Source organism: Stegodyphus dumicola, chromosome X2, assembly GCF_044657685.1.
Source record: "Stegodyphus dumicola isolate Sdum_Otavi_A_Nest chromosome X2, ASM4465768v1".
In the NCBI taxonomy this organism is placed as follows: Eukaryota; Metazoa; Arthropoda; class Arachnida; order Araneae; family Eresidae; genus Stegodyphus; species Stegodyphus dumicola.
Window position 1 is genome coordinate 95,620,384 of NC_140781.1, and position 22,633 is coordinate 95,643,016.

Below are 22,633 nucleotides of genomic sequence, written 5' to 3' on the forward strand. Positions count from 1 at the left end.
GTTCCTCGTGGACGACCACTACTAAACCCCCGGATAGCTGTTCCTGTAGTTTGAAATTGTCTCCAAAGTCGTGAAACGATGCTGTAAGCAATTCCGAACTCTGCAGCCACACGTGTCACACTGCGACCTTCCTCCAACTTCCCAATGATTCGACCTCGGGTAAAAGCATCCAGATGTCGTCTAACAGATTGATTATTCGCCATTTCTCGCTAAGGCAGCAACTCGGTGTGATTTTAACTGCTATACAGCGTGCAATCTCTTTGCCAGAAATACTGATCTTACACCGACAACATGCTTTATACTACTCAGACACTCCCCCATTACGTCTACCTGCATATCTGCGCATGTGCTACCGTACATCACCTTACTTAATCTCCTGATTGGTCTTTCTGTCCGCTCTGCCTCTTCGTTCAGCTGATATGCTAATTTTTCGACTTCGTCCTTAATTTTTGCACACCAGTGTAGTTTTTCGAGTACTTTTTCAAAATTGTAGTCAGTTATTCTTTCATGAAATATGATGAAAAGTGTGCATGGAGATTTTAATTTTATTTGTTTTTGTTCGCAATTTGTCAGTCTAAAGTCTTCTGTTAGACTACATTTAACGGAGAGGAAAAAATACTGACCTTTCAAAACAACTCAGCTTTGGCGAGACCGCGTAATCCTTTGGTCAGAACACGTAGTAATGAGAATGAGTAATCGTCACACAGATCATTGTTTTATGGTACGGCGGGAACTAATCATTTTTAAGCTTCACCCAGATAATTTGAAACAAATATTCCAATGCAGAATTCGTTACTAAATTAGTTACCAGTACCTTTAACTTAGGAAATTAATTCAATAAATAAAAAGTTCAGAATACGTATATTGGGAATTCACAGGTAAATAACCAGTGATTTTGCATAATATAAACGTTACATTATCTAGCAAATATGATAAAGGAGGTTCTCCAGCTCTGCATTTGGCTCTAATATTAAACTCTTCTGGTAACTTTATAAGGTATTTCTCCCGCCTTCTTAGCATGCCTTCGTCGTTCTTAGCATGCTCGACGCGTATTCGAGAGATCCGTGGTTCGATTCCTGGCGAGGGCGTTGCTCATTTTTCTCGTCTCCCGCTTCAAAATAACCTAATGTCTCTACAGGGGCGCCCAAACTAAAAGGTGGTGAATGATGATTCTTCACCACAAATGATTTCGCGATTGGTTCCTCTAATCCCGAGTCGCCATTTAAATGGGGAGTATATAAGATATTTCTCTTGCTTTCTTAGTTCGACCTTCGTGGTGTAGTTGTGCCTTCGTGGTGTAGTTGTTAGCACGCTTGACGCGTATTTGAGAGGTCCGTGGTTCGAGTTCCGGCCGGGGCATTGCTCAGTTTTCACGTCTTCCGCTTCGAAATAACCTAATGTCTCTACAACTTCACATAAAGGTTTTTCAAGTTTTCATTCCTGTACGCAAGCGTAGTCACAGCTCTCAAATAGCATCTCCAAGCAAGGTTCGATAATGTTGCCATTTGATCTGATAAATCATCTTTACTTTATCTCATAAAGTATCAATAATGCTATTAGGCATTTTATTTTGGACCAGCTGCCGTGAAAAATATGCAGCGTTCTCACCGGGATTCAAACTCGAGACCTCCCGATACTAACCGAACACACTTTCAGTTAAACCACGGAGGCACGCGGTAAGGAGGAAGAAAATACTTTACATTCCCTTCCACTTAAAGGGCTACTGGTGAGGCCGGGATGCGTATTTTTACTTCTTCCCTAGGAAACGCAACCCGCGATTAAATTTGGCGATTTATCAGGTCTTGGCGAAATTGTAACACCAAGTGCATGCGCAAAAGAAAATAACGCTGTTGGTTTATGTTTCAAATTTGTTATGGCTGCGAGTATGTAAACGAAGTGGAAAATGAATTTTATAAAATTTTATTTGATGGATATTCCTACGAAGTAGTGTCTTCCAAGTTCGGAGGAAAAGAGGATTTCGACTTTGAGATCAGATGTGATCTTAATAGGGAAGATATATGGGAGAATTGGGAAATACATTTTGAAGGTGTTTCCCACGTGCATTGGATTGTATCTTCCAAAACAAAATAATGCAAATCGGAAACAGCAAAGTTTATTTTTAAGAAAGATTATGTGTGACAATATGCAAAACTAAATAAGAAAGAGGATAGTATCAGAAATAAAGAATGTTTAGCTGCTTTGCATGTCAGAATTAAAAAAAATAATAAGTATACAAGATGTCGTGTTGAGTATGTAAAAAAGAATCTGTGCACTTTGATTAAAGTTTCATTTCGGCATACACATCTATGTGATGTTGCTGAAGCGTGGAATTGCTTACGCCCAATTGATTCGGTGAAAGAAGTGTTCATCAACTACTTTCGTGCAGGTAAAATAACAATTAATAACATAATATTTTTATTCTGCTATACATCCACAGAGTTCACTGTTAGTAAATACCGTCAAAATGGTGATGATAAAGGCAGTCTCATACACATGTACCTGAGCACAGAATTGTTCTACCTAATAGGCAATATGTTTTATTACTTTTCGTGATATTCAGTACCTCATATTTCGTACAATTAATTTTATTTAAGAAATAGGCATTATTTTAATTGCCCTAGTTTTTTTTAGTTTAATTGCCCTAGTTAGCTTTGAAGGCATTTTTGCAACAGCTGAAAGCACATTAGATTGGAATTGTTAAGCATATTAATTCATCCATTACATTATGGAATAATGAATAAATTTATAGTTTCTATATATATATTGAAATGACAGCTTCAGAATATAAAATTATTCAGACACGATAGAAGGAGAAATCACTTAACTAATTGATTATTTAATAATAAATTGATTGAATGTTGAAGCAATTAATAACACATAGTAACTTTTGATTTAGTTAAATTCTAAATATAATCACACACTCCTCTGATAGTAATATCAAAAACGTCTACGAAATCATTGGCCAAGAGTGCACTTGATTATGTTTGTCATTAGTTTAAACTTTGGACACATTATAGGTGACGATATAAATTTGCCTAGCTCTGTCTCATTTTGAAACAATGACCAGGAGATAGATCCAAAAATCATCTCTTCCGTTCCAATTAACTCTTGAGGACTTATTTTTCCATGCTATGTACCAGGACATAATTTATAAAATTAGAAGTGTTGGAGCCTATGGAAGACTGTGACGAAGGAAAGAAAAAATAAATAAATAATTAAAATAACTAATAATTAGGTAATAAATTTAAATTAATTAATTTGATTTAAAAGCAATAAGCGCCTCTTTTTTATAAATCAGATGTTTCTTTTATCGTTTTAGTAATATATTTAATTGGAATAATTTTAAATGCTTTTAATTTATGAAGTATTTTATGTTAATTAACCCACTTTTACGATATGAATATTTACTAAACGAAATGTTTAACAAATGCAACACGGTGTATCCATAAGAAAGCAGGTGCTTCACTAAGAATTTAATAGCAAAACGAAAATAAAAATTAATAAATGTCTACAAACGGTCAAGTAATGACATGTAGAAACAGAAAAAATTAAAATAAAATAAATAATACGGGAGGATCAAAACCTAAACTTTCGAAAATAGATGCCTGTACGACATACGGACTATATTAGAACTTAGCGTAATAAACCAGTATTGCACTGTCTCCAGAGTATTTTACAGTCGCTCTCGAAATCGATATTCCATCCGTTAATCTTAATCCGGTTGTGAATGTAATTAAAGAGGTCGATGATGTTTTTAGTACCGCATTAGTTTCCATTATTTTAGTAACTCATAAAGGACCTTCCTCCATGTCCTGCTGTGCTCCCTCACCGTGGCGGGCAGTAGTACTGGGCAGATGGGTGACGTATGTCGGGAGCCTAGCTCCTGTTATGGCCATCTTAGGTGTGAAGGCCGTTACAATATGACCAGCTAAAGCATGACGATCAAAAACCCTTCAGGGGATTGACTGCTTTGTGATCGGGTACCCTACTCTCGGAATCCTAGTGACTTTTTCCGCTTTTCCTTCTACTCTTAGCTTTCTCTTCTCCTTCTGTTTCTCCTCCTTGGTTCCCTCTTTTGGGGAATGGGGCTCACTGCGAGATGCAGTTACAGCTCTTTTGTTTGTGTCTTGCCATGATGACAAAATTGCCTACCTATCTGCCTTGCGTGGAGACCTGTGCAGTTGGAAAAGAGGATCCTGGTAGTTGAGGGGCGATGTACTATTTCCGGCACCCTGCTTTAGCCCCTGTTCAGTCCTAATGGAAGGCATTTCCACTAATGTCAATCGGTTGGTCACTTGCTCTTTATATCAGTGGCTTGTGGATAAGTTTTCAAGAGCTTCCGCTCGTGGAAAAGCGAACTGTGGGATTTCAGCTTACGTATAGTTCAGCTTGCATAATGAACAGGGTGTTAGGGGAATGGCCCGAAGAAAATGTTCTTCATAATTTCAGACATACGATATAAATTGTAATGAGTTATCCGTACATAATTATTGCATGTTATGGGAAAATAGTGTCATTATTCCGTCTTCTCTTCAATTTTCTGTTTTGAAGAAATTACATTTAACCTATCTAGGTTAAGAGCATTGAACATATGAAAGCACCCGAACGTTCTTACGCATGGGCGCCAAACATGGATTCTGATTTTGCAAATACAGTGTTTGCCAGGAATTTAGACATACTCCGCCAACACAATTTTTTTACAGTTCAGGATTTTTCTTCATCCTTTTTAATAATAGTTTTAGGTTTAAGAATGCACTTAATTTATAATATATCCCAATTGATAAGTAGGAACATATGTAGTATTATTATAATTAATGAACGCTATTTTAAACCTATATACTTTTTCTCCCTTTCTTTTTTCTTCTTTCCTTTTTTCTGTGCAAAGACTAAATATTCATAACACGTTATTAAATGTACCATACTGTATCTAAACGAAGAACGTTCAGAACATTCATAAATCTTTATTTCGTCAAAAATATGCTTAAATTTGACAGAAAAATCTTGATTCATAAGATGCTTGATGATTGATTCACAAGATGTGTTGTCTTGCAAAAAATAGCGTGAATGTGCGGCCACTTTGTATGGTCTGAAATTTAAAAGCTTTAAAGCTTTTTTTTTTGTCATTTAGTTAATAAATAAAAAACAAATTTTCTGAAATAATTATTTCATAAGCAAATCTTTGGACAAATTATCTGTATTTTTAGAAAATATGCTTGCGCACTCTATAATTTGTCAACTGCTTTCGAGGCTATTCCTGTACGCTCTGGCAACAATCGGCATGTAAATTAATACTAGTGACAGAGTAAAAGTGAACGGACGTATGTTATGTTTCGTCGTTGATCGACTGTAAGTCGTTGATTGTGTATCGCTTGGTGTCACATTTTTCTTGTTGTTTGGACGTTTTGATTTGTCATGAAATCGGCATTCTTTAAAGATCGTTTAAAACAGAATTGTTTATTTTTTTATTGAAATATCTGACGAACTTTAATGCTGATTGCAGTAAGTACTACTTACTACTACGTTTCATTGCTTGAACTTCTTTAATAGGCCAGCGGGCTCGTTGATTTTTAATGAATATAATATTATTCATCGTTTATTTAAATTTTTATGAAATAATAGTTGTTGAGATCTCATATCTTTCAGAGAGAAAGAACCACCTTAATAAGCTGGTTGGATTTCCAATATTCATTAAATTCATTCCTCCAGTTTCTGTTGTATTTCGAATGATTCAGATGTCACAGATAGTCTTTGTGAGTGTAAAATGTGCGATTTAATGAATTACGTGTATGTGCATTTTATTTAGAAAGTTGCATAATAAACAATTCCTTACGAAAATTTTTTATAGAGGTAAATAGAGCTCTCTTTGCTTCTATAAAAATTGTCGTAAAAGGTGTATTAATGTAGCATAACTTCGATTTAAAATTTACAAAAGTACAAATTGCATGCAAATTTTAGATCAAGGAAAAAAAAAAAAAAAATGTACAGGGCTTGAATGAATGTTTTCGTTTGTTTTGAAAATAATTAATATTGTTGTACGACAGTATTAAGATCTCGTATTCAGTTTAATACAGTTAAAATATTTTCTTTAATGGTTATAATGTCTGCAACCGATATAATAATAGTCTTTTCTTCTTTTATGGTTACAAGTTCAAAGTTAATTTTTCAATTCTATCCGCTAGATTTGTTATGCTTCAATTGAATATGAGATGTTCTTTGATACCAATGAATGTTAAACTCTGAACTTCTTCAATGGATTACCTGTAGAAGAATGACTAATGAATGTTATAACATTGAAACTTCAAATGTATTTTGAATTATTAGTAAGGATTAATGCTAGTTGCGGAGTTATGTTGCAGCATTTTATCTACATATTATGCATTATTTAATCTGAAAATGATTTAAAATTTGTAGTACTGTTCTGCTATCGAAACTGGATTCAGAAATATATGAATGTATGTACGTGCAAATACATGTAAATGTATACAAGCATATATATTTGTGTTTACATATATACACGCATATATGAACACATCCATCTATACATGCATGCATACATACATACAATTCTGGATCCAGTCCTGATAGTAGAGCAGTACCAAATTTCGTTACCTGATATTTATTGTTAAATGGTGAGTCATTCATAAAGACAATGTGGCAAGTTACTTATTTGAACTATACTTTAGATGAAATTACCAAACTCTAAAACTGCTTAGCTTGTTCAGTGAAAAAAATTAGGGTTGATCTTTACATTACGGTAACTTGGCGATTTTTTGGCGAAAATTTGGCGACCAACTCCCCTACAGCAACCCTCTATTTTTTTTTCCCCGCCGCCATTTTGCCTTCACGAAGTAAAGACATGTTTCTTTTCTTCTTATCTACTGAACACTTCTTCCAACAATCTACTACCCGAATTACACTTATGCTAGAAATTTTATCAAACAAAACTGCTTAATCATGACAAATATTCACTGCAAAATTCGGAAAAAGTGCACAATACCATACACCTTACGCGTTTTTCAAAATAACACATACACATAAACCATGTACATGCCGACTTATTTTTACTTAAAAAAAATCTCAGAATTGCACAAAAATGGCATTGCGCACACTCTTCACTATATCCATGTACACTGCTTTTTTCTCATAAATTTGAAAAATTTCACGAAAATACATGACAATTTTCTCAATCTTTAAACCCGGTAAAAAGAACATCTATGAAATTACCTGATCGCGAAAAAGTATTTACCCTTTACAAATATGAACATTTCCACATATAAAATAAATAAAATATCCAAAAACTTTTACCTCTAAATCATCTATTACATTATACACGTCACCAACGAATTCATACCGCAAGCATTCCAAATACTTAGTATCAAATATTTAAATTATCTCCAGGCACGTTTATTTCAACTTAAACGTAAACCAAATTCCTACAAGCATAAAATTCACAAAATAACTATCATTTCATTAAAATATCACTGAACCATGTACACGTCGACTTATTTTTACTTAAAAAAACATCCCAGAATTGCACAAAAATGGCATTGCGCACACTCTTCACTATATGCATGTACACTGCTTTTATCTCATAAATTAAAAAAATTTCACGAAAATACATGACAATTTTCTCAATCTTTAAACCCGGTAAAAAGAAAATATATGAAATTACATGATCGCGAAAAAGTATTTACCCTTTACAAATATGAACATTTCCACATATAAAATAAATAAAATATCCAAAAACTTTTACCTCTAAATCATCTATTACATTATACACGTCACCAACGAATTCATACATGAAGCATTACAAATATTTATTATCAAATATTTAAATTATTTCCATGCACATTTATTTCAACTTAAACATACACCAAATTCCTACAAGTATAAAATTCACAAAATAACTATCATTTCATTAAAATATAATTAAATTCAAAAACACCACTTAAAATATACATGAGCACATACATTCAATTAATAAAAATTAGCTTACAATCCTAATTACTTTAAACTAAATCATTGCTAATAACAATTTTCCCAATAATACCAAATTCCTTTCCACCTTACATTTCCAACAATGCATAAAAATAATTAAAAATACTAACTTACCTAATCTCCTTCAGAATCTTCATTACGTGGTGGATACACTTTTCTTCATTCTCTTTCAGAATCTTTAAAATCATACTTATCTTTCAAAGCAAGATACCAGGTAAAATAAATAACATAATAAAACATGTTTATTTCTCTCTCACACAACCTTAAAAAACATTTCTTACTATCCTTTTCAATACCACTAAATACCCATTTCGAATTCACTTTACTTATGGCCATGGGATCCAAAAATTCACAAACACTATTTCACACAACACAGAATAAAGCCAAATACAAAATTTCCAGATTTTTTCCCGATTTCCCCCCTTTTCCGATTAAAGAACCGTAATTCGTCCATTAATATCACATGACATATCCCATGATCTCTCATTTCCCCCACACAAAATAATGCGTAATCGGAACTCAGTACTGCTCACATTATTACCAAAGTCCCAGGTAGTAACCTTTATCGCCTCCAAAATGTCGCCAAACTACCAGTTACCGTAATGTAAAGATCAACCAAAATGAGACTCTTTTGATATATGGTATATTTGTGTCCCAGTTTCAGCTGTGGTTGTAATCCGCGCTCTCCAAGCATCTTTTCTGGTTTTCATGGCTGCTGGGCTCTTTGCCATTTAGCTGTGCTGCCTTGACTACATTGGTACTGCTTTGCTGCAGCTTAAATATGCCAATCCAGTGATGACGTGATTATGGGCTTTTCTTTTCCTGCTGGCATGTAACATTTCCTTGTCTTCAGCGACTGCATTTCTTCTGCCTATTGTCGCTGGAACACAGAGGTATGTTTTTCAAGCCATATTTTTATCTGGAAGATTTACTCACAAAGTAAATTTGCTAGCTAGTGAAATAGCCAGCATGTGTCCTAAATGCAAAGATAAAAATATGATTTCAGCGTAAAAAATATATGTTCTAATTTCTTTTCTCATCTTTGTTTTGCATATCTACTGAACTTTGACACTTTTAAGTTCAGTAGTGTTTTTATACAGTACAAAGTCTGTAATCCGGATGTCCATTATCCAGAATGATCTATAATCCGGACCTCAAAGCCACAAAGTTCTTTTTTTGTATGCTTTACGCATGTGCGTTTAATGTTATGCATGCTTGTTTAATGTTTACGCATGCACGCTTAGCACAAAAAACGAAGCAACTTAAACAACTTACATTGAAAGAAACGTTTAAGAAAGTAAACAAATAAATATTAAGCTTTCTCTTTATAAATTTTGGGTTGGTATTTACATTATGGTAACTTGGAGTTTTTTTGGCGAAAATTTGGCGACCAACTCTCCTACAGCAACCCTCTATTTTTTTTTCCCGCCGCCATTTTATCTTCACGAAGTAAAGACATGTTTCTTTTCTTTTTATCTACTGAACACTTCTTCCAACAATCTACTAGCTGAATTACACTTATGCTAGTGATCTTTACATTACGGTAACTTGGTGATTTTTTGGCGAAAATTTGGCGACCAACTCCCCTACAGCAACCCTCTATTTTTTTTCCCCGCCGCCATTTTGTCTTCACGAAGTAAAGACATGTTTCTTTTCTTCTTATCTACTGAACACTTCTTCCAACAATCTACTAGCCGAATTACACTTATGCTAGAAATTTTATCAAACAAAACTGCTTAATCATGACAAATATTCACTGCAAAATTCGGAAAAAGTGCACAATACCATACACCTTACGCGTTTTTCAAAATAACACATACACATAAACCATGTACACGCCTACTTATTTTTACTTAAAAAAACATCGCAGAATTGCACAAAAATGGCATTGCGCACACTCTTCAATATATCCATGTACACTGCTTTTTTCTCATAAATTCGAAAAATTTCACGAAAATACATGACAATTTTCTCAATCTTTAAACCCGGTAAAAAGAACATATATGAAATTACCTGATCGCGAAAAAGTATTTACCCTTTACAAATATGAACATTTCCACATATAAAATAAATAAAATATCCAAAAACTTTTACCTCTAAATCATCTATTACATTATACACGTCACCAACGAATTCATACATGAAGCATTACAAATATTTAGTATCAAATATTTAAATTATTTCCATGCACGTTTATTTCAACTTAAACGTAAACCAAATTCCTACAAGCATAAAATTCACAAAATAACTATCATTTCATTAAAATATCACTGAACCATGTACACGTCGACTTATTTTTACTTAAAAAAAATCCCAGAATTGCACAAAAATGGCATTGCGCACACTCTTCACTATATGCATGTACACTGCTTTTATCTCATAAATTAAAAAAATTTCACGAAAATACATGACAATTTTCTCAATCTTTAAACCTGGTAAAAAGAAAATATATGAAATTACATGATCGCGAAAAAGTATTTACCCTTTACAAATATGAACATTTCCACATATAAAATAAATAAAATATCCAAAAACTTTTACCTCTAAATCATCTATTACATTATACACGTCACCAACGAATTCATACATGAAGCATTACAAATATTTATTATCAAATATTTAAATTATTTCCATGCACATTTATTTCAACTTAAACATACACCAAATTCCTACAAGTATAAAATTCACAAAATAACTATCATTTCATTAAAATATAATTAAATTCAAAAACACCACTTAAAATATACATGAGCACATACATTCAATTAATAAAAATTACCTTACAATCCTAATTACTTTAAACTAAATCATTGCTAATAACAATTTTCCCAATAATACCAAATTCCTTTCCACCTTACATTTCCAACAATGCATAAAAATAATTAAAAATACTAACTTACCTAATCTCCTTCAGAATCTTCATTACGTGGCGGATACACTTTTCTTCATTCTCTTTCAGAATCTTTAAAATCATACTTATCTTTCAAAGCAAGATACCAGGTAAAATAAATAACATAATAAAACATGTTTATTTCTCTCTCACACAACCTTAAAAAACATTTCTTACTATCCTTTTCAATACCACTAAATACCCATTTCGAATTCACTTTACTTACGGCCATGGGATCCAAAAATTCACAAACATTATTTCACACAACACAGAATAAAGCCAAATACAAAATTTCCAGATTTTTTCCCGATTTCCCCCCTTTTCCGATTAAAGAACCGTAATTCGTCCATTAATATCACATGACATATCCCATGATCTCTCATTTCCCCCACACAAAATAATGCGTAATCGGAACTCAGTACTGCTCACATTATTACCAAAGTCCTAGGTAGTAACCTTTATCGCCTCCAAAATGTCGCCAAACTACCAGTTACCGTAATGTAAAGATCAACCGAAATTTTATCTAACAAAACTGCTTAATCATGACAAATATTCACTGCAAAATTGGGAAAAAGTGCACAATACCATACTCCTTACGCGTTTTTCAAAATAACACATACACATAAACCATGTACACGCCGACTTATTTTTACTTAAAAAAAAATCTCAGAATTGCACAAAAATGGCATTGCGCACACTCTTCACTATATCCATGTACACTGCTTTTTTCTCATAAATTTGAAAAATTTCACGAAAATACATGACAATTTTCTCAATCTTTAAACCCGGTAAAAAGAACATATATGAAATTACCTGATCGCGAAAAAGTATTTACCCTTTACAAATATGAACATTTCCACATATAAAATATATAAAATATCCAAAAACTTTTACCTCTAAATCATCTATTACATTATACAGGTTACCAACGAATTCATACCGCAAGCATTACAAATACTTAGTATCAAATATTTAAATTATTTCCATGCACGTTTACTTCAACTTAAACGTATACCAAATTCCGGTTGATCTTTACAATATGGTAACTGGTAGTTTGGCGACATTTTGGAGGCGATAAAGGTTACTACCTGGGACTTTGGTAATAATGTGGGCAGTACTCAGTTCCGATTACGCATTATTTTGTGTGGGGGAAAATGAGAGATCATGGGATATGTCATGTGATATTAATGGATGAATTACGGTTCTTTAATCGGAAAAGGGGGGAATTTGGACAAGTATCTGTGGATGTATATTATTTTTTATTAAGCTTCATTGTGTGTTGTGTGAAGTAGGGTTGAATAATTTGGGGATTGTATGGCGCTGTCTAAAGTGAATTGATAAAGAGAATTTTTTTTTTATCAAATTCAGAAAAAAAATCGTTCAGTAATTTTATTGAATCCATAATAAAAGTGTATCCACCATGTAAGGAAGATTCGGAAGAAGATTAGGTTAGTTAGACTTTGTTAAGAATGTGAGTAGTATTCAGTTCTGATTACGCATTATTTTGTGTGAGGGAAATGAGAGATCATGGGATATGTCATGTGATATTAATGGATGAATTACTGTTCTTTAATCAGGAAAAAATCTGGCAATTTTGTATTTGGCTTTATTCTGTGTTGTGTGAAATAGTGTTTGTGAATTTTTGGATCCCATGGCCGTAAGTAAAGTGAATTCGAAATGGGTATTTAGTGGTATTGAAAAGGATAGTAATAAATGTTTTTTAAGGTTGTGCGAGAGAGAAATAAAGATATTTTATTATGTTATTTATTTTACCTGGTATCTTGCTTTGAAACATAAGTACGATTTTAAAGATTCTGAAACAGAAGGAAGAAAAGTGTATCCGCCACGTAATCAAGATTCTGAAGAAGATTAGGTAAGTTAGTATTTTTAATTTTTTGAGGATATTATTTTTATGCATTGTTGTAAATGTAAGGTGGAAAGGAATTTGGTATTATTGGGAAAATTGTTATTAGCAATGATTTAGTTTAAAGTAATTAGGATTGTAAGGTAATTTTTATTAATTTAATGTATGTGCTCATTTATATTTTAAGTAGTGTTTTTGAATTTAATTATATTTTAATGAAATGATAGTTATTTTGTGAATTTTATGTTTGTAGGAATTTGGTATACGTTTAAGTTGAAATAAACGTGCATGTAAATAATTTAAATATTTGATATTAAGTATTTGTAATGCTTGAGGTATGAATTCTTTGGTGACGTGTATAATGTAATAGATGATTTAGAGGTAAAAGTTTTTGGATATTCTATTTATTTTATATGTGGAAATGTTCATATTTGTAAAGGGTAAATACTTTTTCGCGATAATGTAATTTCATATATGTTCTTTTTACCGGGTTTAAAGATTGAGAAAATTGTCATGTATTTTCGTGAAATTTTTTTAATTTATGAGAATAAAGCAGTTACATGGATATAGTGAAGAGTGTGCGCAATGCCATTTTTGTGCAATTCTGGGATGTTTTTTTAAGTAAAAATAAGTCGTCGTGTACATGGTTTAGTGTTATTTTAATGAAATGATAGTTATTTTGTGAATTTTATGCTTGTAGGAATTTGGTATACGTTTAAGTTGAAATAAACGTGCATGGAAATAATTTAAATATTTGATACTAAGTATTTGGAATGCTTGCGGTATGAATTCGTTGGTGACGTGTATAATGTAATAGATGATTTAGTGGTAAAAGTTTTTGGATATTTTATTTATTTTATATGTGGAAATGTTCATATTTGTAAAGGGTAAATACTTTTTCGCGATCAGGTAATTTCATATATATTCTTTTTACCGGGTTTAAAGATTGAGAAAATTGTCATGTATTTTCGTGAAATTTTTGTAATTTATGAGAAAAAAGCAGTGTACATGGATATAGTGAAGAGTGTGCGCAATGCCATTTTTGTGCAATTCTGGGATGTTTTTTTAAGTAAAAATAAGTCGGCGTGTACATGGTTTATGTGTATGTGTTATTTTGAAAAATGCGTAAGGAGGATGGTATTGTGCAGTTTTTCCTAATTTTGCAGTGAATATTTGTCATGATTAAGCAGTTTTGTTTGATACAATTTCTAGCATAAGTGTAATTCGGCTAGTAGATTGTTGGAAGAAGTGTTCAGGAGATAAAAAGAAAAGAAACGTCTTTACTTCGTGAAGACAAAATGGCGGCGGGGGAAAAAATTAGAGGGTTGCTGTAGGAGAGTTGGTCGCCAAATTTTCGCCAAAAAATCGCCAAGTTACCATAATGTAAAGATCAACCCAAATTCCTACAAACATAAAATTCACAAAATAACTATCATTTAATTAACATATCACTGAACCATGTACACGTCGACTTATTTTTTCTTAAAAAAACATCCCAGAATTGCACAAAAATGGCATTGCGCACACTCTTCACTATATCCATGTACACTGCTTTTTTCTCATAAATTAGAAAAATTTCACGAAAATACAGGACAATTTTCTCAATCTTTAAACCCGGTAAAAAGAACATATATGAAATTACCTGATCGCGAAAAAGTATTTACCCTTTCCAAATATGAACATTTCCACATATAAAATAAATAAAATATCCAAAAACTTTTACCTCTAAATCATCTATTATATTATAAACGTCACCAACGAATTCATACCGCAACCATTACAAATACTTAGTGTCAGATATTTAAATTATTTCCATGCACGTTTACTTCAACTAAAATGTATACCAAATTCCTACAAACATAAAATTCACAAAATAACTATCATTTCATTAAAATATAATGAAATTCAAAAACACTACTTAAAATATAAATGAGCACATACATTAAATTAATAAAAATTACCTTACAATCCTAATTACTTTAAACTAAATCATTGCTAATAACAATTTTCCCAATAATACCAAATTCCTTTCCACCTTACATTTACAACAATGCATAAAAATAATATCCTCAAATAATTAAAAATACTAACTTACCTAATCTTCTTCAGAATCTTGATTACGTGGCGGATACACTTTTCTAATTCATTCAATAAAATTATTGAAAGATTTTTTCTGCGAATGTTTCCTCCATACTTCCTCCGCTAAATAAAAAGCAAACTTTTTTTTATCACAATGCCTAAATACCCATTTCGAATTCACTTTAGTTAGCGCCATGGGATCCAAAAATTAACCAACACTGTTTCACACAACACAGAATAAAGCTAAATACAAAATTTCCAGATTTTTTCCCGATTTCCCCCCTTTTCCGATTAAAGAACCGTAATTCGTCCATTAATATCGCATGACATATCCCATGATCTCTCATTTCCCTCTCGCAAAATAATGCGTAATCGGAACTGAGTACTGCTCACATTATTACTAAAGTCCCAGGTAGTAACCTTTATCGGCTCCAAAATGTTGCCAAACTACCAGTTACCATATTGTAAAGATGAACCAAATTTTGATACCCTTTAGATCATAATTGCTCTTTATTTCATAAATGTATGTTTCATATTTCTCATTGTATAATTTCTACATGCCATTTTACCAGATTTAAATTGATGAACTATAATCCGGAATCGGCGAAGTCCCAACGAGTCCAGATTACGACTTTGTACTGTATATAATTTGTGAAAAACCAGGTCTCAAAGTGGAATAAAACTGTATTATGCTTGTTACTTTAGCAAAAATATATTAACGGGTGCCTTTTAAAATAAATTGGCAATTTTTAGCGGTACATGGATACCGAGTTTGTGCAGTTCTTTGAATTGTTATTTTGGCTTTGTGTAGCTGCGATTTTTGCACATAGGTTGTCAAGGGTTGCACATAGGTTTTCACGATTGTCAAGGGAGTGTGCGATGCCAAGTTTGTGAAATTCTCTGATGTTTTTTAAGTGAAAATAAGTCGATGTGTACAAGAATACCGAGTTTATGCAATTCCTTGACTTGTTATTTTGGCTTTTTGTAGCGCCGACAATGTCAAACAATCAAATAACATAAAAAATGAAATTCATCTTTGCACTGCACAAAAGAAATATCCACGTACCTTATTTAGAAATTTCCCTGTTTTCAGTCAAACAAAATTCCTTGACAGCATTCAAAAACTTTCTAAAATTATCTGAACTAGAATCTGTGTACTGGTGTTGCTGCATAAATTCACAAAGATAAGAGTAAAAAATATCCTTCGATGTTCTACCCATGCGCATTCTCTTTCAACAAACAGGAAACTTATAATGGCTACTAATTAAACCTTCATTTATACACCGGTCGATTACTACTTTTTCCCCTTTCGTTCCAAATCGTACAGAAACTTCAAATTAATCTTACCATATTCAGCCATTGTGCCTTCTAAACCACAAAACAAGCAATGTATTTCCTAACCAACATACACCACAAGCCCTTACAAATCCTTTCCTATGATTCAAAATTTACCGCAATCACGCAGCTGATTACGTCATAATAGGGTTTCCATAACATACAACTGCTCAAGCTACCATAAATGAAACAACTTCGCAATAGTACAAGGAGCACCCTTAAATCTACTCTAAGTAATTTAGAATGGGAGAAAAAAAAAAAAAAAAAAAAAAAAAGAAGAAGAAGAAGAAGAAGAAAAAATACTATGTGAAATTTTTTAATTAAATAGTGCAGAACGATTTTGTTGTTAATATGCAAAACACACTGCCCAAATCTAAGATGTCTCTTCGTTAAAGATTTTAAAAGAGAGACCAATTTAAGTAGCTTTATTCTAAATACAAGTTCATGTATTATTTTTGGTAAAAATATATTTTTAGGGTGGCCCTTGGTGAAAATTGGGGATTCGCCAGCAAGGCACAATTTCTAGATGCCCACTACACAAAACCAAAATAACAAGTCAAAGAATTACACAAACTCGGTGTCCATGTACACATTGATCTATTTTCACTTAAAAAAACATCGGAGACGTGCACAAACTCAGCATTGTGCACTCCCTTGACTTTGTCCATGTACACATCGATCCATTTTCACTTAAAAAAAATCAGGAGAATGATGACATCGTATAATGTTAAAACAAAGTTACTCATCACCAAAACTGAAAAAAAAAAAAAAAAAATTGTAGCCAATCAAAGCTCAATAAACTGTATTTTAAATCACACAGTGAAATAACATAAAAAAGGAAACACATGGTATCACATAAGCACACTACAAAAAGGAAATATTGACTTTATTTAGAAATTTATTATTTAGAAATTTCCAGACTGAGGCACACATAATTCCTTTACTTATCTTTCTGGATCCTTAAATGTCACTGCGTGATTTACTGAGAAGTGAACGAAGCCATTATCAAAAAAGACAATCATACGACTTCCAACAGTATGATGTGATCATTGTTCCAGATAAAATATTCTGTTGAATTATATCCAACAAAATTTCTTTTCTTCCGTCCTCAACCATTGAAAAAAAAAAAAAAAAAAAAAGTCCACTCTCTCGTTCTATACTACCAAACACCCAGTTTACCACCAGCAGCCATTTTACGGTACAAAGCACAAAATATGCAATGTACTTTCTAACTGACATCCAACAGAGAAAAGCCCTTAAAACATTTTCTCATCAGTCAAATTCACCGCAATCATGCAACCAATCACGTCATAATAGGGTTTCCACAACATTTAATAATTAGGTTATCATAAATGGAACGACAATTTGGTGATAAATGAAACAACAGCTTAGCAATAATCCAAGGGACACCCTAAAATATAGACTAACCATTTTTTCTTTAAACATTCAGCTGGTAAAAAGCAGGAGAAGGCTAAAAAAAGTGCAAAAGCTCTGAAGATGAAAAAGGCAAAAAAAAAAAAAAAAAAAAGTGTCTAACAAAGCAGTTGCAGAAACATTCAGTGAACATAGCTAAGCTAAGCAAGAATATATGTACGCAAAATGAAATTTATTTTGCACATGATTGTTATTGTTTTACAGTGAGGAAAGTGTTACGTCTTTCTCCCCCTCTCACATTTCCACAAGATGGGTTATTTTCTAACAATGTAATAAAATTGAGTTGTACAGGTATAATAATTAGATTTGCAAAAAGTCATGAAAAAGGCCATAAAAATATTTTGATAGATTATTTTAAAAGCCATGCTGAATCAATTGATATGCCAGAGACATCCAAAAATGTTCAAATGAAACTTTTATTCCTTTATTATGCTTGTAAAGACTGTTTAACCCTTTGACATGCACGATATTATTTTTATAAATTTTTTAACTAAAAACTCTAAAAATTGAATATTATGATCCTAGAGACAAATAATATATGAATTAAAAAAATCTACTCTTGCCCATTGCTTAATGGGTGCTGGTTGCACTGTGAAACCACCATGCGTCTAGGACTTCGAAACTTACCAACTTACCTAGGTAGTAGGGGAAAGTTCTGTGCGCATTTCCAATAAATGACGAAATTTATGATTTTTTTTTAAATGCATGTAAGAATTGCATAATATATATATTTTACATTATTTTACAAACTAAATCGCCAGAAAAAAATTAAAAAATAAACATTTATGTAATTTTTCTATAACAGTGGAAGTATAAGTACCTACATAATAAGGACATTTGGCTACATCGATTAAAAATCTCCGTAAAATAAGGATAAAAAAACACTCAGTTTTTAAAATTTTTTTTTTATTTACATGTATCTTCTTCTATGATGTTTCTTCGTTCTGCTACAAAATGTACACTGATTGGATCTAAATTTCACCAGTATATGTCCAGCGTTATTTAGTTTCTTTTCATCTGACACATGACATTTGTGGTGTTTTTATGTTAATGGGGGAGAGGTCTTGGTCTTTTCGGCTTTGGTACGGATCATTCGTTTCTCATTCATACTTATTTTATTCGTATTTTGTCTCAAAATATTCAGAAAATATTTTTAATTTAAATAAAACTTTACACAATTTCTATTTTTAATTACAGCAAAGTATATTTACATTAAATTTAAACCACAGGAAATAATTACAATACTGGCTTGGGGAGCAAGCGTGTTGAGGTCAGAGAAAAGTCTCTGGAAAAGAAAGACCTTTTTACTGGGCAGGTGCATCTATTGTTTAGTAATAAAATAACTCTGTGATTTCAAAACCCCTTATCTATATCCAGGTAAAAATAAACATTCCTATTTGAGAAGCAAGCAAACGCCATTGTGAAGAGCAGTGGTTTCAAGGCGCGACCACCGAGCCACTGGGGCAGTGGTCGCGCCCTGAAACCACAAAGCAAATGCCATACATATAGAGGGTTTTTTTTATGTATGCAGTTTAATTATTGTTGTTTTTTATTGTTTATGATAGAAATCATGATGTGCTATGAATAACTTGAAATTTAAAGTTGTTTATATCAATAAAAGGAAGTTATTTTGTCTCATTGAAAACGAATTTTAAAAGGCATCCGATTTGAAGTACTAAGACCTAAAACATGTATGATTCTGTAGTCATTTTGTGTTATTTAGAGGGCAAAGATCAGTAATCGATTGATTTTCGCTCAAAAATTTCTGAAGGAAGAGGAGAAAAAAATTCGAAAATTGGTGGTTTCAGGGCGCGATCGCCACACGTCAAAGGCTTAATACCACTTTAAGGAATAATTATAGTTGCTTTTCTTAAATTTTAAATTTGTGATTTTTGGTTAAAAGGTTTTGAAAAACATAGTTCTGAGAAATGGACAAGAATTAAGAATTCTTTTGTACACTTCATAATAATATACATGTATGTGCATGTTTGTGGTATAAAAGATTTTTAATAATTTAACATATATATTAGTTGCACTTTTATGTTAATAAAAAGTACCTTTTAATGATTCCATGCTTTTAAACCTCTTAACTGCCATAGGCATATATATAGGCCTTGCACAGCCGATGCGTTAATTGCCCTGGGCTTATATATATGCTCTTCTGAAATACAATTATTTGCTTTGCGCTGCTACCAGTAAAATTATTCGCAAAGCTTTGGAATGCAACACCACAATGACCTTGACAGAGTATGCGAAGGAGGATACTATTTCAAAGAGGGGGGAATTGGAGAGGGGGTCGTTTCTGAAACGGGGATAGTAATGACTGTGCGGTTATTGCTTGTGTTTATGTATGAGGTAAAATGTATTTTTTTTATTCTGTTTCTTCCATTTTTGTTTATTGTTTGTAGTAGGTGTCAGGAATAAAGAAAGATATAATGGATGTTTTAAACCCACTTATCTTTTTTGAGTTATTTTTAGATAAAATGCTCGTGCTTCATACTGTTACTAAACCTAAACATTTTGGATTGGATTATTCAATTATGGCAAAGCACACAAGGGTTATCTGCCTGAAGGGAGGGATGCCTTCGTGGAGGTCTTTGTAAGGGAAACTAACTCGTATACACGTTACACATGGAGAAAAGCACGAAAATGCCCATGCAGCCAGCCTGTTTGCTGGTTTCAAACCTTGGACCGAACTACTAGTGTTCAGTGTCTTTACCGCTCGGCTGCTGGTGGGCCTTTTAACCGTTTTGAAGACCAGTATATCGACCAACATCCTGCTATCTATTTTCTTTGGTCAAACAAAATTCCTTAACAGCATCCAAAAACTTTTAAAAATTATCTGAACTAAAAGCTGTATACTGGCATCTCCACATAAATTCACAAAGAGTCGACATCATCTCCTTCGTGCCGATATCCTCCGACGTTGGACCATACGCATTTCCTAACTAAAACAGGACACTTATAATGGCTACTAAGTAAACCTTCATTTGTACGCCAGTCAATCAATGCTCTTTTCCTCTTTCATTCCAAATCGTACAGAAACTTCAAATAAATCTTACCACATTCAGCTATTTTACCATCTAAACCACAAAACAAGCAATGTTCTTCCTTATGCAACTGGATTACATTATAATTGGATTTCCATAACATTCAACTACTCAGGTTACCATAAATGAAACAACAACTTGGGGATAATAAAAGGGCCACCCTTCAATGTACTCTAACTAAAATTATTAATGAGGTCAATACGTCAAAAAAAATTCATGTAGCAACCTACATATGTGCATAACATCCCCTCAAGTGTCTTTTCATTTCACTAAACGTTTTTTGCAAGTGTAGGTTCAGTGTGATCATCTCTTCTATGGAAATTTCGGTGTTTTAGCATAGTAGTGGATTGTACGCTACAGTTTTTGTTCTCTTAAAAAAAATTCTCAGACTCTCTTTTCTGCACCCTTTTTTTTTCCTTGTTATTTTTAGTATTTTGGTTACACAAATGCATGTTGCTATGTTTGCAATTCTGTGACTTTTTTTTAATTAAAACAGGTTTCTGTGTACATGGGGAGAACAAAAGCAGAAGGAGCTAAGAAGTATGCATGTGTGAATTGTTAAAGTAAGACATAAAGTTACCCAATTGCTTCTTTCCAAAATTCCATGAATTTGCGAATGCGCTCCAAAGTCAGTGGTGAGTTCAATATATTTTTGTGGGAGGTGCACACCATTAGAAATGTTGGCCTTAGAATTTTTGTCTTACATTTATATCCTCTCTGTGTTTTTTTTTTTTTTCCCAGTTATTTATCAGGACAGAGAGTCACAAATAGCACCGTCAAAATATTCATCTAGAAGTCAAACAACAAAAATCAACGTTAGATTTGCAAATTTTCACAGGATTAGTTTCGATGGTACAGTCAAAAGTCGTTAATCCGGACTCGTCGGGACTTCGGTGATTCCGGATTATCGATTTTTCCGGATTATAAATCATCAGTTTAAATCTCGTAAGATGGCATGCAGAAATTCTAAAATTAAAAGTATGAAGCCGTAATTTATGAAATAAAGAACAATTATGATCTAAAGGGTATCAAAATTTGCAAAAAGAAAAAGCTTAATATTTATTTGTTTACTTTATTAAACATTTCTTTCAATGTAAGTTGTTTAAGTTTTGCTTCGTTTAATGTGATAATACTTTCTCTTTAATTCTATTAAACAGACATAATTTCTTGTTCAATTACAAAGTTCCGCTGTTCAAGTCCTACAATTGCTGTGTCGAGAATACTGACTAATTTGTCAATCGAAATTTTTTCGTTTTCAATAACCTCTGTCACTTTCTTCGCTATCGGAAGCGAATTATAATGACGAGGAACTTGTTTTAAATCATATCAAAGACGGAGCACATCGAGATGAAATACTACATTTGATAAGGAATTATAAGCCAAATAAAATAAAAACATCTGCCCTGAAGATAAGGATAGTGCTGACAGATCAACCTCCAATTCATTATGCGCACGCCGCGGCGTTCCCCCCACCGAGCAGCGTGAAATTGATAAACAGATTTCGGATTTCAAAACATACTTTCGTTTTAGATCCTTTACATATTAACAAATATCGGAAATTCTATTTGATATAATCGAAAATTTAAACTTACTTTTATAAAATTGCTCTTACAGTCTGCAAAAAATAATAAGCCGGATCCAATTCGAAAATTAAGGAACAACGCAATCATCAAAATTAACTGAAATAGATAATTATTTAGCTTATACGTCCATTATACATAAAACACGCACGCAAAAACGTATTCTGCAGTTGTGCACACTCATATGCGCAGTCGTAAAAGGTCTTACGCGCACGTGTAAATGCCTATGCGCATGTGTCAACGCGGCGCATGCGCAGAAAGTTTTTAGTTTTGAGGTCCGGATTATAGATCATTCCGAATTATGGGTGTCCGAATTAACGACTTTTGACTGTATTACCAAACCATCATCGTCAGCTGCCAAAGTGCAAATGAAGGAGATAAGAATGGCTGGACTGGAGTTAAG

At 32.8% G+C, this 22,633-nt stretch overlaps 1 protein-coding gene across 8 annotated transcripts in view; it reads left to right on the forward strand.

Annotated features, from left to right (window-relative positions):
• The first annotated feature begins 5,296 nt into the window (after positions 1–5,296).
• The window catches only part of LOC118186561 (uncharacterized), a 175,242-nt gene continuing 157,905 nt past the window's right edge, over positions 5,297–22,633 (forward strand). For 2 of the 8 annotated variants that reach the window (XM_085809281.1, XM_085809285.1), the window contains exons 1-2: positions 5,297–5,499; positions 8,657–8,891. Coding sequence is in view for 2 of the 8 variants with exons in the window: in XM_035356671.2 (XP_035212562.2) it covers positions 21,255–21,285 (31 nt within the window). In the remaining 6 variants the exon portion in view is untranslated. Of the gene's footprint in view, positions 5,500–8,656; positions 8,892–21,146; positions 21,286–22,633 lie in introns of all 8 variants that reach the window. The other 6 variants (XM_035356671.2, XM_085809283.1, XM_085809282.1 and 3 more) reach the window with 3 other exon arrangements.